Source organism: Nicotiana attenuata, unplaced genomic scaffold (assembly GCF_001879085.1).
Source record: "Nicotiana attenuata strain UT unplaced genomic scaffold, NIATTr2, whole genome shotgun sequence".
Taxonomy (NCBI): Eukaryota; Viridiplantae; Streptophyta; class Magnoliopsida; order Solanales; family Solanaceae; genus Nicotiana; species Nicotiana attenuata.
Window position 1 is genome coordinate 111,576 of NW_017673687.1, and position 12,625 is coordinate 124,200.

The following is a 12,625-nucleotide window of genomic DNA, read 5'->3' on the forward strand; positions in this document are numbered from 1 at the left end:
GGTTCGCCGAATCCGTGGCCGAAGGGCTGGCTCTACTCCTAACGTTGATATAGTTTGGCATAAACACGCGGCGCAAGTAAGTTTTTATCAACTCCCTTGCCCCGCCCTGCTTTTTAGGGGTCCAAAAAGGATTTGAAACTACAAAATTAGGAAAAATGAGGGGTGCCTTGAGCCAATCAAAATCACAGTTTTAATGGATCCCTTTGGGTTCAAGAAGACATAGACTTTACTCTAAGTGGACCATTATCATGTGACACCTTGTGGCCAATCATAGAGTTGTCAAATGGGCACAAATGTATGGTCAAACAAGTGGCACTAACCACTTCTACTTGTCAATTCTTAATTTAGTGACATTTTCCCGCCACACCAACTTTCTTGACCATACCAACCAGATAATATTCATTACAATTTTTAAAAGCTTAAAGAAGAGAAAAAGAATACACACCTCCTCCCTACAGCCTCTAGGTTATTTTACTAGTATCAATACAATAAAGCTACAATATCAAATGTAATTATGGTTATGCGTCTTAATGTCGGCCTAATAGTATAAAGTCAAGACAAAGTAAAGATGAGTAAAGGGCAGGGCAGCCCGGTGCACTAAGCTCTCGCTATATGTGGGGTTCGGGAAAGGGCCGGACCATAAAGATCTATTGTATCCAGCCTTACCCTGCAATTCTGCATAAGGCTATTTCATGACTGATTATGAAATAAGTTGTCATTATAAGTTGAGGAAATTTGTCAAGCACTGTTTTCTTATGCAATAGCTACACAAGGAAAAGACACAAGATAGAAACAAATGCACCAACCAAGATTCATAATGTATTTACAAATTAGCAAAACCTATCATATTTAACCTATTGTGTATCATGAAGGTGCCATAGACAATGGAAAGGGAGATTAGCTTCAATGAAATCTTTCACTTAGATGAAATCTAACAGCATGTTGAAATAAGCAATTTAGAGCTAGCAAAAGTCTCTAATTTTATCCCTTGGAATTGGACAGGAAAAAATGAAATAATAAACAAGAGAAGCAATGAGTTTAGAAGAAAATATATGATAAACTAGAGAAAAATCTGAAAGCATTCTTAGAACAGTTACATATCTTAGGCTCTCATTAGCTCAGGCTACTAACCTACAATTTCCGCATCAATTAGAAATCATTTCTCATTTTTCGTGTATTAGAAACTAAATAGTTCAAGCTATCCAAGAAAGATATCACGAAGTCAAATTGTGGTTCTTTTCAAGGACTCGACCCCTATAAAGATGTAAGAAGTGAAAACAAATGACTGAAACCAGAGGTGGTATGTTAGCTCAGCTGATTGTTGCCATTTACGCGATCAGTTGAAGGATCGACGACATATAGGTTTAGTCCTCTTGTCCGACCTGGTGCCCCTCCTTTGAGCAAAGATAAGTCCAGAGCATACCTGCATCAAAGGCATCAGATGCCAGAATTCCAATATGGACTGTGTATGCAAAAATGGATTAGACAAATCACATACATGTTATTTGATGCCTTATGATATTCTGCAGCACCGCAGTTAATTAAAATCTTCTGATCAATCTTTGATACTGAATGTTCGATAGGCAAGTCGACTAATTCTGGATCTGCATTTAAGATAAGTTCAAGAAATCATATTAGAGTTATAATTGCCTGATCGAATCAAGGTAAGAGCTGGGGTACAAGCTATGTCGTCTAGCTTACATGTTTTACGAGCAGTCTTCACACCTTCAGTAAGACCCAAGAGTTTCTACATAAATAGAAAGGGACATCATGGTGTGTCACTAAACGCCATTTGTTCATCTCATTTAGTATTACTTGACCATTGGACATATAGATAAACGAGAAATCTTATAACTCAAAGAAATATTACAATAAGGAGGAGCAAGACTTACCTTAAGATTCTCATAACAACTTTCAAGGTCATCGTTCACCAAAATATGATCGAAAAGACCTGATGATTTTCCTTGTTCGAGTTCTGCCCTAGCATTTCGGAGACGCTTTTGGATTTGCTCTTCAGTCTCAGTTGCCCTGTTCAACAGATTGACAACAATTTTATAACCAAATTTTGAACCATGCAATATGAGAATACTTTACATTCTCGATTAGCCTAACCTTGCACGAAGGCGCTTCTCAAGCTCTTCAAATGATGGCGGAGAGATAAAAATGAAAATAGCATCAAGAGAGCTAGCCCTCACAGACCTTGCACCTTGAACATCAATGTCAAGGATGCATCTCTGCACAATCATACAAAAATAAAAGGCTTGACAAATTTGCAAGAAGGATCTATCAATATGCTCATGCAAAATCGTCCATGAGTGATGCCATTAACAATCAATGTAAGCCTCAGTAGACAGTCCAAACTTGTTACTACATCCAGATCTTCATTTTTGAAGAGTTTTACTTCTTTTTCTTTTGATTGGGTTGGGAAGGGGGGGGGGGTAGGGGGGGGGGTAAGTAAGGGCAGGGCTGGATGTAGAAGACACACGAAGAAAGTTTCTTACTCGGTATCTAGTACGGAACTCATGGACTAATGTGGTGCACGTAAAAAAGCATCACTCATCATAGATGTGGCTCTCTTTGGCTAAGAGATCTATCAGTGTCCAAAGTTAAACAACTTTTTTCCTCTAATCTGTGATATTTACAAATTGCAAGTTAAAGTGTGACACATAGGTCAAAGGAATGGGATGTACTCTCCTTACATGGTTTTGGATAATCTTCACTTCATGAACTAACTTTTGGAGTTTAGTTAGACCCAAAATACATTCTATTAACATGGTATCAAAGTCCGATCCATCTTTATTGTGCTTCCCAACGTTGGATCCCCACATTATAGTATCATGCACCAATGTCCACTCATGAATGAGTGGTGTGAAGTTATAGTAGGAGTAGGGCATTGCAGTGTCCAACATTGGTTGAGAAAATGGTTGTCGTCTCCTTTTATGATCTTGTACTATTTGCCCCTCATAAACTGGCTTTTGGGATTGAGTTACGCACAAAGTTCATTTTCTTAACAATAGCATCTATTTTCCATCAGAATATACCAAAGATATAGGGCATCCATTCTCCCGGAGAATGTACCAAAATTCAAACTGGCATATATTCATGTAGGGCATGCACCAAACAAAATAGCTCTTTCTTTTTCCTTTTGATAATTAAATAATGTTTTTAAATGCCATTCCCTCTGAGTCTAGAGAATTGGGTTCGAGTACGACAATTGATACTTCTAATTTTTGTTGTGAATTTCTTATGTTTTAAATCAAAAAGTATTAGATCATATTTTCATACTTAAAAATAATTTTGAAAAAGAAAATTGGATACCTTGCCAGCATCAGCAACCACCTCTACTGCTTCGACACTTGTTCCATAAAGATTACCATGAACAGAAGCAAACTCCAGGAACTTCCCATCCTTAATGTCGCTCTCCATTACACTGCGGTCACTGAAATGGTAATGAATCCCATTTTGCTCTTTTTCTCTTGGTGCCCGGGTTGTGTGGCTCACAGAAAATCCAAACATAGATGGAAACTCTATCATTAGTTTAGATATCAAGGTCCCCTTCCCCACTCCAGACGGGCCACTAATGACAATAGGCTTCTCAACATTGCCTAAAACTCCTTTACTCCACGCAACCACTTCATTCCCATATGTCCTTTCCTGTTCTTCAATAAATGGGGTGCCCACCTACAAAAGTATGTAAGAGTTTTTAGCATACCACGAAAAAGTAAGAGGCTGCAATTCAAGTATACTGAATTCTTTGAAACAGTTAAGTGTCTCAATCATTGCATTTCGAATTCTTTTAATAAGTACAAATGGGCAACTCCATTGGATCCACAGCCCACCAACTTTTCCAGTTAAACATTTTGAAGGAATGCAAATCTGAGTAATCAAACAGCACGGGATCTTGACTTCCAAGTTTAACGGACGTAATAAAAAAAAGTTTAAGTTAACCAACCTCAAGAAACCAAAAGCAGTCATCAGAATTGGAATTTCCCTTAATGACCAATATACGATCACCATTTAAAAGCACGGCTGAGTGGCTGTTTGACAGCTTGGGTTTAGTACCCAGCACAATAGGGTTTATCCTGCAAATTAATTCAGATTTTATTCATCTTGCCTAAAAGCTACGGAATAACTACAACGGCTCCAAAAACACACCAGCTATATAAAAGAAAACTCACCATTCCCCACTAGATTTGTCAAAGATTCGAACTCCAATGAGCGGTGTTGATTCAAGATCAGCCCCACCAATCACATACTGATGAAAATAGGGAGTCAAAACACATGAATACAGCCATTTGGTTTACATACATAAAATTGGAAATATCAAATCAGCAAGTTGAATCATCGTACGATTTTAGAGCCGACACAAATAGCTGTTTCTTGGCCCTTTGATTTCAAATCAACCCCATTTAGAAAATCTCCCAGGAAACTATCAGCTGGAGCTTCTCCCTAAACACAACAAAGATAAAAGACAAGATCACAACAAAAGAAGCCAAAATATGTACTTTATAATTAAACTGCATTGTACTAAAGCTTGAATTTTTCTACAGATCAAGACTTATACACTCACCATTGATGTATAAAAGATTCAACCTGACCAAGAAAAAAATTACAAAATCAGACTAAAAACCCATAAAAAATCATATCAAATTATCTAACCAAATAAATAACAGAACTAGATCATGGTGCAACCAATTAGGCATAAAGCAGAAAACCATATGTTAATAAGATCCCAACGGATAACTAGAAAAACAGAGCCCATGAAATATTATGCTGCCTTGAGGCAAAAAAAAAAAAACTAAAAACTATAAAAAATAAAACCCATTAAAAATATTCCCGAATGAATGCAAACAGAAAGAGAGATACACACGTAAAGGTATAGGTGTCTCGCTCTGCTTAGGCTATCAAGCTGTAAAGACTTTTTCTTTTTTTTTTAAAAAAAGGGACCAAGAAAATCAATCAATTGGAAAACCCATAAAAATACCTGATAAATTCAGATTTATGTTAACCCAGAAGCTAATTCTTTTTATTTTTTTTGCTGTTGTAATCCTTATTTTTTCTTCTTTTTTGGTATTGTATGTATTGGATGAGAATGGTGAAGAAAGAGATCTCTTGTCAAAGAAGAAGAATAAAGTTTGAAAAGTCAGCAATTTTGAAGAAGAAGAGGAAGCTGCAAGAAAGCTTAAGAAGGTTTCCCATATTTGTAGGGCGAAACAAGGAATGTGGAAGAGAGTGGGAGGGGACCTAAGAGGTGGTTTTTTGGTCGCATTCACTTCACGAAACCCACAAAGTCCCTAAGCTCCAGGTCGCCTTCTCTTTCTTTCTCAATTTTATGTAGTTTTTTTTTCCTTAAAATTTGGTCCATGTTGGTCGTAGAATTTATTCAAAGGGTTTGAAATAAAATGTAAAAATTGGAAAAGGACAAAGTAGACCTTCCATACCTATTCATGAACTAATTCTATATAAAGTGCTCTTGTCAAGAAGTTCATGGACAAACCACATTCAACATTATTGGTAAACAATCCTAGATAATTGACGATTCTGGTAGGTTCATATGATAATTTTAGACTTGTACGTGTATTTGGTTGGGGTCCCGGGTGATCCAAGGCCGTTTCGGTGCTTATTGTGGAAAATTAAAAAAATGAGTTTATGAACCTTGAAATCTTTGAGTTTTGGTGGTTGATACTTTATGTTATTATGATGTTCTGAGCTTATGAGCGAGTTCGTATGAGGTTTATATACTTGTGCGGATATTTGGAGTAGGGTCCGGGGTGTTCGGGTGAGTTTCGGGGTGGTTTTCCTATCATGCTTGCATAAGTTGCAGGTGCATCGCAAAGGGTAGAGCTTGTCTCTCTTTCGCAAAGGGTTAATTGGGGTTGGGGTGGCTTTACCCTATGCGAACGCAAAGAGAAACTCGCGAACGTGATGGCCTAGGAAGATCTGGCCTTCGCGAACGCGGTTTTCCAAATGCGAACGCGTAGGCTTGGGTGCTTAGGGGCTGGCAGAACCTCTCTTTATCGCGAACAAGATCACAGGATCGCGAACGCAAAGACTTAGGGAGCGATAACCTTCACGAACATGTAACTTCGCAAACGTGAGAAGGCCTTCGCGAATGCGATGGTCAGTTGACCATAGACCTTCGCGAAGAATACCTGACTCACAGGTATATAAAGGGTTGAACATCGGGATTTAGCCTCTCTTCTTTTTTTTTTACCATTTTTGAGACCTAGATCGCGGATCGAGGAGATTTTTGAGAGAATTTTTATCCCAACTTCTAAGGTTAGTAACTTTTACTTAATGTTGATTTATTCCCATGATTTTTCCATAGATTTCATCCCTAAATCTAGTGTTTTAAAATGTAGAAATTGAGGTTTTGGGAAAAAATTGTGATTACTAATTTTAGGATATTGCACGATGAGTGTTTTGTTGCGGTAAAATTGAGTGATATATGCACGACGGGTGCTACCGTGCTATTGATATGCTATCTTTTACTCTCTCATTATTTATGCAAGTTTTTGGACTCGGCTATATGGTTTCACGGTTGTTATCTTGTCCTTTTGGATTTGAGTTGTGGAGATAGGAAGGTTGTGACATTTGAGGACCATGTTGATTATTTCCTTTAGTTTATTATTTTGCTATTTTCTCGCAATATCTATATTATCACTCTTAAAAATATTATTTTGTCCATTATCTTCTTGTTTGCTCTCCTGCTTATTTACTACACAAATATTTAAGTGGGTGTCTTGTCTTAGCTTCATCACTATTTATCGAGGTCTTACTCATATTACAGGATCGAGCTTGTGTTTCGAATATTGATGGTTTGAGAGAGTTGATTCTTGAGGAGACACATAGCTCACGATATTATATTCCTCTAGGTGTCATGAAGATGTATTGTGACTTGAAGTAGCATGAATGGTGGCGGAAGATAAAAGGGACATTGTTAGGTATGTTTCACGGTATTTGAATTTCGAACAGGTGAAGTATGAAGATCAGAAACCAGATGGTTTGACTCAGAGGTTGGTGATACCTAAGTGTAAGGGGGAGCGCATTACTATAGACTTTGTGGTAGGCTTACCACTGTGTTTGAGGAAGTTTGATGGTTTTTGGGTAATTATGGATAGATTGACCAGATCTGCGCAATTCATTTCGGTGATGACTTCTTAAACTTCAGAGAGGTTCGCTCATATCTACAATAGAGAGATTATTCGTTGTTATTTCATACCGTCGCACACAGTTCACTTTGCACTTTTGGAGAGTTGTTCAGCGACAATTGGGTGCGCAGGTGGATCTCAACACTACGTTTTATCCGCAGATTGATGGCCTATCCGAACGGACTATCCAAGTCCTTGAGGATATGTTGAGGGCATATGTTATTGATTTTGGAGGCTGTCAAGACCAGCTTCTACTATTTGGCAGAGTTTGCCTATAATAATAGCCACTAGTCTAGAATTTAGATGGCACTGTATGAGGCTTTATACGATAGCAGTTTTGTTTTCCTATTGGTTGGTTTTAGTCTGGTGAGGCTAGGATGTTGGGTTTGGATTTATTTTATGATGCTTTGGAGAAGGTGAAGTTGATTCGGGATCGCCTTCAGACAGCGTAGGTAGGCAGAAGAGTTATGCAGACAAGAAGGTCTGTGATGTGGATTTTATGGAGGGCGAGAAGGTGCTTTTGAAAGCTTCTCCAATGAAGCGCGTGATGAGACTTGGGAAGAAGGACAAGTTAAGGCCGAGGTTTATTAGCCTATTTGTGGTGTTAGAAAGAGTTAGGGAGGTTGCTTACATGCTTGCTTTGCCTCTAGTCTTTCGGGAGCTCATTCGGTATTTCATGTTTCTATGCTCTGATAGTGTCATGAAGATAAGTCGCATATTTTAGGCTTCAGCACGGTACAGCTTGATGAGGATTTGACTTATGAGGAAAAATCGGTAGTTATTTTAGATCGGCAGGTTCGATGGTTGAGGTCTAAAGATGTTTTTTTTTGTGAAAGTGTTTTGGAAAGGAATAGCTGACTGAAAAGGTTACTTAGAAGTCTGAGTTCGACATGAGGAGTAGTTATCCACACCTCTTTGTCCGTTCAGGTATGCTTCTATGTTCGTTCGAGTACGAATATTTTTTTTAAAGGTGGAGAATATAATGACCTGATAGGTCGTGTTGAGTTCTAACTTTTCATTTCGTGATTTGAGGCCTTATATAACTTTATTTAATGAAGTATAACTTATGCGCATGGTTCGTTTTGTTATCCGGGAACTAGATGTGTTTTTACAAAAAAAAATTGATTTTAAACTTTAAAGTTGTCGGAATTGACCACGGTCAACATTGTAGGCAAACAACCTCGGATCAGTATTTTGACAATTCAGTAGCTTTGTATAATAATTTTGGACTTGTACACATATTTGGTTGGGGTTCCGGGTGACCTGAAGTCTTTGAGTTTTGATGGTTGATTCCTGATTCTTGTTGTTATTTTGATGTTTTTGAGCTTGTGAGCGAGTTCGTATGAGGTTTATATACTTATGTGGAGGTTTGGAGTGGGGGCTGGGAGCTTGGGTAATTTTTAGGGTCGTTTCCGACTATTCTTGCACAAGTTGCAGTGGTTGATATGCTGCTGGTACAAGTGCATCGCGAACATGGAGCTTGTCTCGTGTTCGTAATGTGTTAATTGAGGCTGGTTAGTTTTACTCAACGTGAACATGAAGGGATGTTCGCGAACGCGATGGCCCGGAGGGATTTGGCCTCCACAAATGTGGTTTCCCAAATGCGAACGTGAATGGCTTGGGCACTTGGGGGCTTGCAAGACCTCTCTTCACTTGCGAACGCGAGCGCGGAAGCTTAGGGGCGATAGCCTTCGTGAACGCGATGGTCAGTTGACCATAGACCTTAGCGAATTCAACAGATGTTTCGCGAATGCAAAGAACACCTGACGTATAGGTATATAAAGAGTTGAAAATTTGGATTTAGCCTTTTTTTATATCATTTTTAGACTAAGATCACAGATTGAGGAGATTTTTAAGAGGATTTTGATAATAGGTGAATTTAACTATAATTAGACCCTAAAGAACCACCTTCTTTTATAGTTTGATGATAAAAGTGAGAACAAAATGCTCTGATTAGTGCTTTTCATGCTTTGCAGGTGATATATGACAAGAGAAGGCTATGGAGTACTTTTGGGGATCAAATATGGAGAAAAAGAGGCCAATCGTAAAATTTTGCCAAGTGAACCAAGCGAAGCAGCTCAAGCCAGGCCTGAAGAAGGACTGCCGCGGTTCCACCGCGACCGCGGCAGAACCGCGGCAGAGGCGGAAAAGTTCAGGGACTTAAGTGCAAAACACGGGATTTTTAGCCCAAAACCCTATTTTAAATACTAGACTTCGCCCAAAGGAGGCAAGAATTGTATTGGAGAATATTGTAGCAAGCAAAACAATTGTGAGAGATCGCCTAAAACATCATATCTTCTTCTTCTTTAATTTTTCTTGCAATTATGATTATGAATATTGTTCTAGTTGATTTACCCATAGTCATGAGCAGCTAAATCTTTTGTCTAGGGTTTTGATGGAACCTATTGAGGGATGAACTTCTTGTTCATGTGAATACAGTTTGCTAGTTTAACTTCTATTTGTTCAACTACGTGTTTGTTGTAGTTAATTGACAGGATCCTCAATTAGCTGTGCCTATTTAGTGTGCACAAATCGGGAGAGAGTGCATATTTAGGTTATTGTTGAACAACACCACTCCCAAAGTATAAGAGGGATCTATAACTGCGGGGTTTAAAGGTGGGATTAGGAATAACAAAGCCTTGGGTGCAATCTTAAGTGAACTCTGATAATTAAAGCTAGCTAGTGTATCTCGGGAGAGTGCATTAAGTAAATTACTGTGATTACTCGGGAGAGATTTATGGTAAGAAGAGCGTTCATGATTGATAGAATGTGTTGGTGAATTTGTATGAAACATAAACAGAAGGAATTCCATCAATAGGGGAAATCAATACCTTAGCGCTTTCTCATTATTGTTTACAGCTTAGCATCTTTAATTTGCAGCTATTAGTTACTGTTAATCTTAGTTATTAAAAACACCATCAACTGTGATTCTCAACGTTTGGGAAATTGATTCTAAAGAGTTTAGTAGGTCTAAAGATAGTGATTGATAGGTTAATTCTCTGCGGATTCGACTCTGGGCATAATACTAAGGTTATATTTGCAACGTCCGCATTGTCCTTTTTATAAGGCATAGTTGGGCGTGATCAGATTTCCATTCCAACTTTTAAGGTGAGTAACTTTTACTTAGTTTTGAATTATTCCCATGATTTTTCCAAAAAATTCATCCCTAAATTTAGTGTTTTAAAATGTGAAAATTAGAATCTTGGGGAAAACTTTATGAGGGCTAATGTTGAAAAATTGGACATCGATTTGAGGTCCAATCTTGATACAAATCATAATCTGGACTCGGAAAAAATGGATAAATAGGAATTGGTCTTAATTTCGAATTTCGACCATATGGGTCCGAGTTGAATTTTTTCAAATGTGATAAAGATCGAACCTTTTTTATACTAGAATAGTTTCTAAAGTTTGTTTTGACTTATTTAAGTATTAATTGACTAGATTTGAGTTGTTTGGAGGCTTGTGCTTAGAGGAAAATAATTTTACAAAGTTGATTTGTTCTGAATAAAGGTAAGTGTGTTGGTTAACTTTAATTGGAAGAATTAGGTTCGTTGGGTCTATTTGCTATGTGATATATGTGCTGGGATGGTGTATATGCATTTTGATGAGTGTATATACGTTTGTCATAGGTTGAGCATATGGGTAAAATTGAGCTTATTCATATCTTATTTGCTTCAAGTGCGCTATCTCTCTCTTATGCTTTGAAATGTTCGTTGAATTTCTTGTTACTCTTATCCATGTTACTAACTACATTTAGGCTTTATTGAGTTATTTAGACATTTAGGTTTTTGAGGTGTTGGTTTATTTGTTGTTACAAGGTTGTGATTATCTCTTATGTAGTGTATCATTCATAATCCCTCTCCTCGATATTATTTATACTATTCACCTTGTTTGGTACTAATTTATACATGCTTGATGAGGATAAGTGATTATGCATGACGGGTGATTTCATACTGTGAGGTTGAGTGATTATACACGGCGGATATTTTCGTGCTGTTAGGATGAGTGATTATGCACGAAGGATTCTTCTGTGCTGTGAGGTTGAGAGATATTGCATGACGGGTATTTTCCTGCAGCGATATTGAGTGATATAAGCATGACAGGTGCTTCCCTGCTATTGGTATAATATCTTTTACTCTTTCGTTATTTACGTTGGTTTGTGGACTCAGGTATATGGTTTCACGGTTGATACCTTGTCCTTTTGGATTTGAGTTGTGGAGATAGGATTGGTTGTGACATTTGAGGACCATGTTGATTATTTTCTTTAGATGGTTGTTTTACTATTTTCTTGCAATTTCTATTATTATCTCTCTTTTAAAATATTATTCATTAACTTCTTGTTTGCTCTCGTACTTATTTACTGCACATGTATTTAAGTAGGTATCTTGTCTAAGTTTCGCCTAAGGCTTTATTGAGGTTAGGCTCGTCGCTTACTAAGTACATTAGGTCGATTGTACTCATACTACACTTTTATATTTCTTGTGCAGATTTTGATACCTGTCCTAGCAGAGTTCGGAGGAGTGGCTAGCTTGCACGTTCAGGGAGACTCGAGGTAGTGTTGCACGTCCACTCGCAAACTCTGGAGTCCCCTTCTTCCTTTGTATTACTGTTTATTATATCAGACAATACTGTATTTCTATTTCAAACCTTATATTTAATGTTGGGTTTTGGATGTGTTTAATTAATATATTAAATACTTAAAAGAGGGTGAATGGGAAATGGAGGGAAATAAAATTTTTGAGTGAAATTTTAAGTTCCCCCCTTGGCAAATGGGCATTGTCCCATATTGGAAGAGGAAGAGGTTTATGGGTATATAAGCAATTGCTCTTCTTCTAGCTCTTAAAGAGTTGAGAAGAAGGCAAGCCTCGCGCCGTCGTCGTCGTCGCTCGCTAGGCTCGGCTTCGGCTTCGGCTACGGCTACGGCTTCAGCTTCGGCTTCGGCTTCGGCTTCGGCTTCGGATTCGGATTCGGTCAAATGATTGATTGATTAACTTTTTGGACCAAATTTATTTGTTAATAGTAAAATATTAACAGAAATGTTATTAAATATTTGTTTTAATAACAAAATACTAATATTGAATATTAATATTAAATCCAATCCGTTTTTCTGTTTTGGTAACAGAAAAGTAACTACCCTCTTCAATTTTCCCTCTTTATTTTCCCTCTTTATTATTGAGTAAATGGCCATTTATGTAATGGCATTTATGCTGTGGGCGTTTTGCATAAACAGTCATTCTGAAGAGTTGCACCTCTTCAGATTTCAGCCTAACTTTGGCTATAAATACAACACTATTCTGCTCAGAATTTCACTACGATTTTCTGAGTTTCTTCTCCTTCTTCTGCATACTTTTAGCATCAAACAAAGCAAAAAGTAAGTGTGATTTGCTACCGAACTTTGTGTTCGCTGAAACACTGGGGTTTGAAGTACCACTACACCAGTGTGTAATTCGTTCTATCTTGGGAGGAAATAATCC

At 37.8% G+C, this 12,625-nt stretch overlaps 1 protein-coding gene across 1 annotated transcript; it reads right to left on the reverse strand.

The window, feature by feature from the left end:
• Positions 1 to 1,033: 1,033 nt before the first annotated feature.
• Positions 1,034 to 5,326, reverse strand: LOC109217036 (guanylate kinase 2-like). The gene is made up of 11 exons (XM_019381264.1): positions 4,985 to 5,326; positions 4,571 to 4,593; positions 4,351 to 4,449; positions 4,179 to 4,255; positions 3,953 to 4,082; positions 3,319 to 3,681; positions 2,113 to 2,234; positions 1,893 to 2,028; positions 1,702 to 1,747; positions 1,499 to 1,604; positions 1,034 to 1,423 (listed from the first exon to the last, which is right to left on the reverse strand). The coding sequence occupies exons 2-11, from the start codon at positions 4,571 to 4,573 to the stop codon at positions 1,306 to 1,308; spliced, it is 1,200 nt and encodes a 399-aa protein (XP_019236809.1). The 5' UTR covers positions 4,574 to 4,593; positions 4,985 to 5,326; the 3' UTR covers positions 1,034 to 1,305.
• Between the last annotated feature and the right edge of the window lie 7,299 nt (positions 5,327 to 12,625).

What these genes read in the sequence shown, in the direction of transcription:
- LOC109217036 (XM_019381264.1), bottom strand. An exon ending in GAGAAGCGCCTTCGTGCAAG is followed by an intron (nt 2,029 to 2,112) that starts GTTAGGCTAATC and finishes TCTGTTGAACAG; the next exon opens with GGCAACTGAGACTGAAGAGC. An exon ending in GAAGACTGCTCGTAAAACAT is followed by an intron (nt 1,605 to 1,701) that starts GTAAGCTAGACG and finishes TCTTAAATGCAG; the next exon opens with ATCCAGAATTAGTCGACTTG.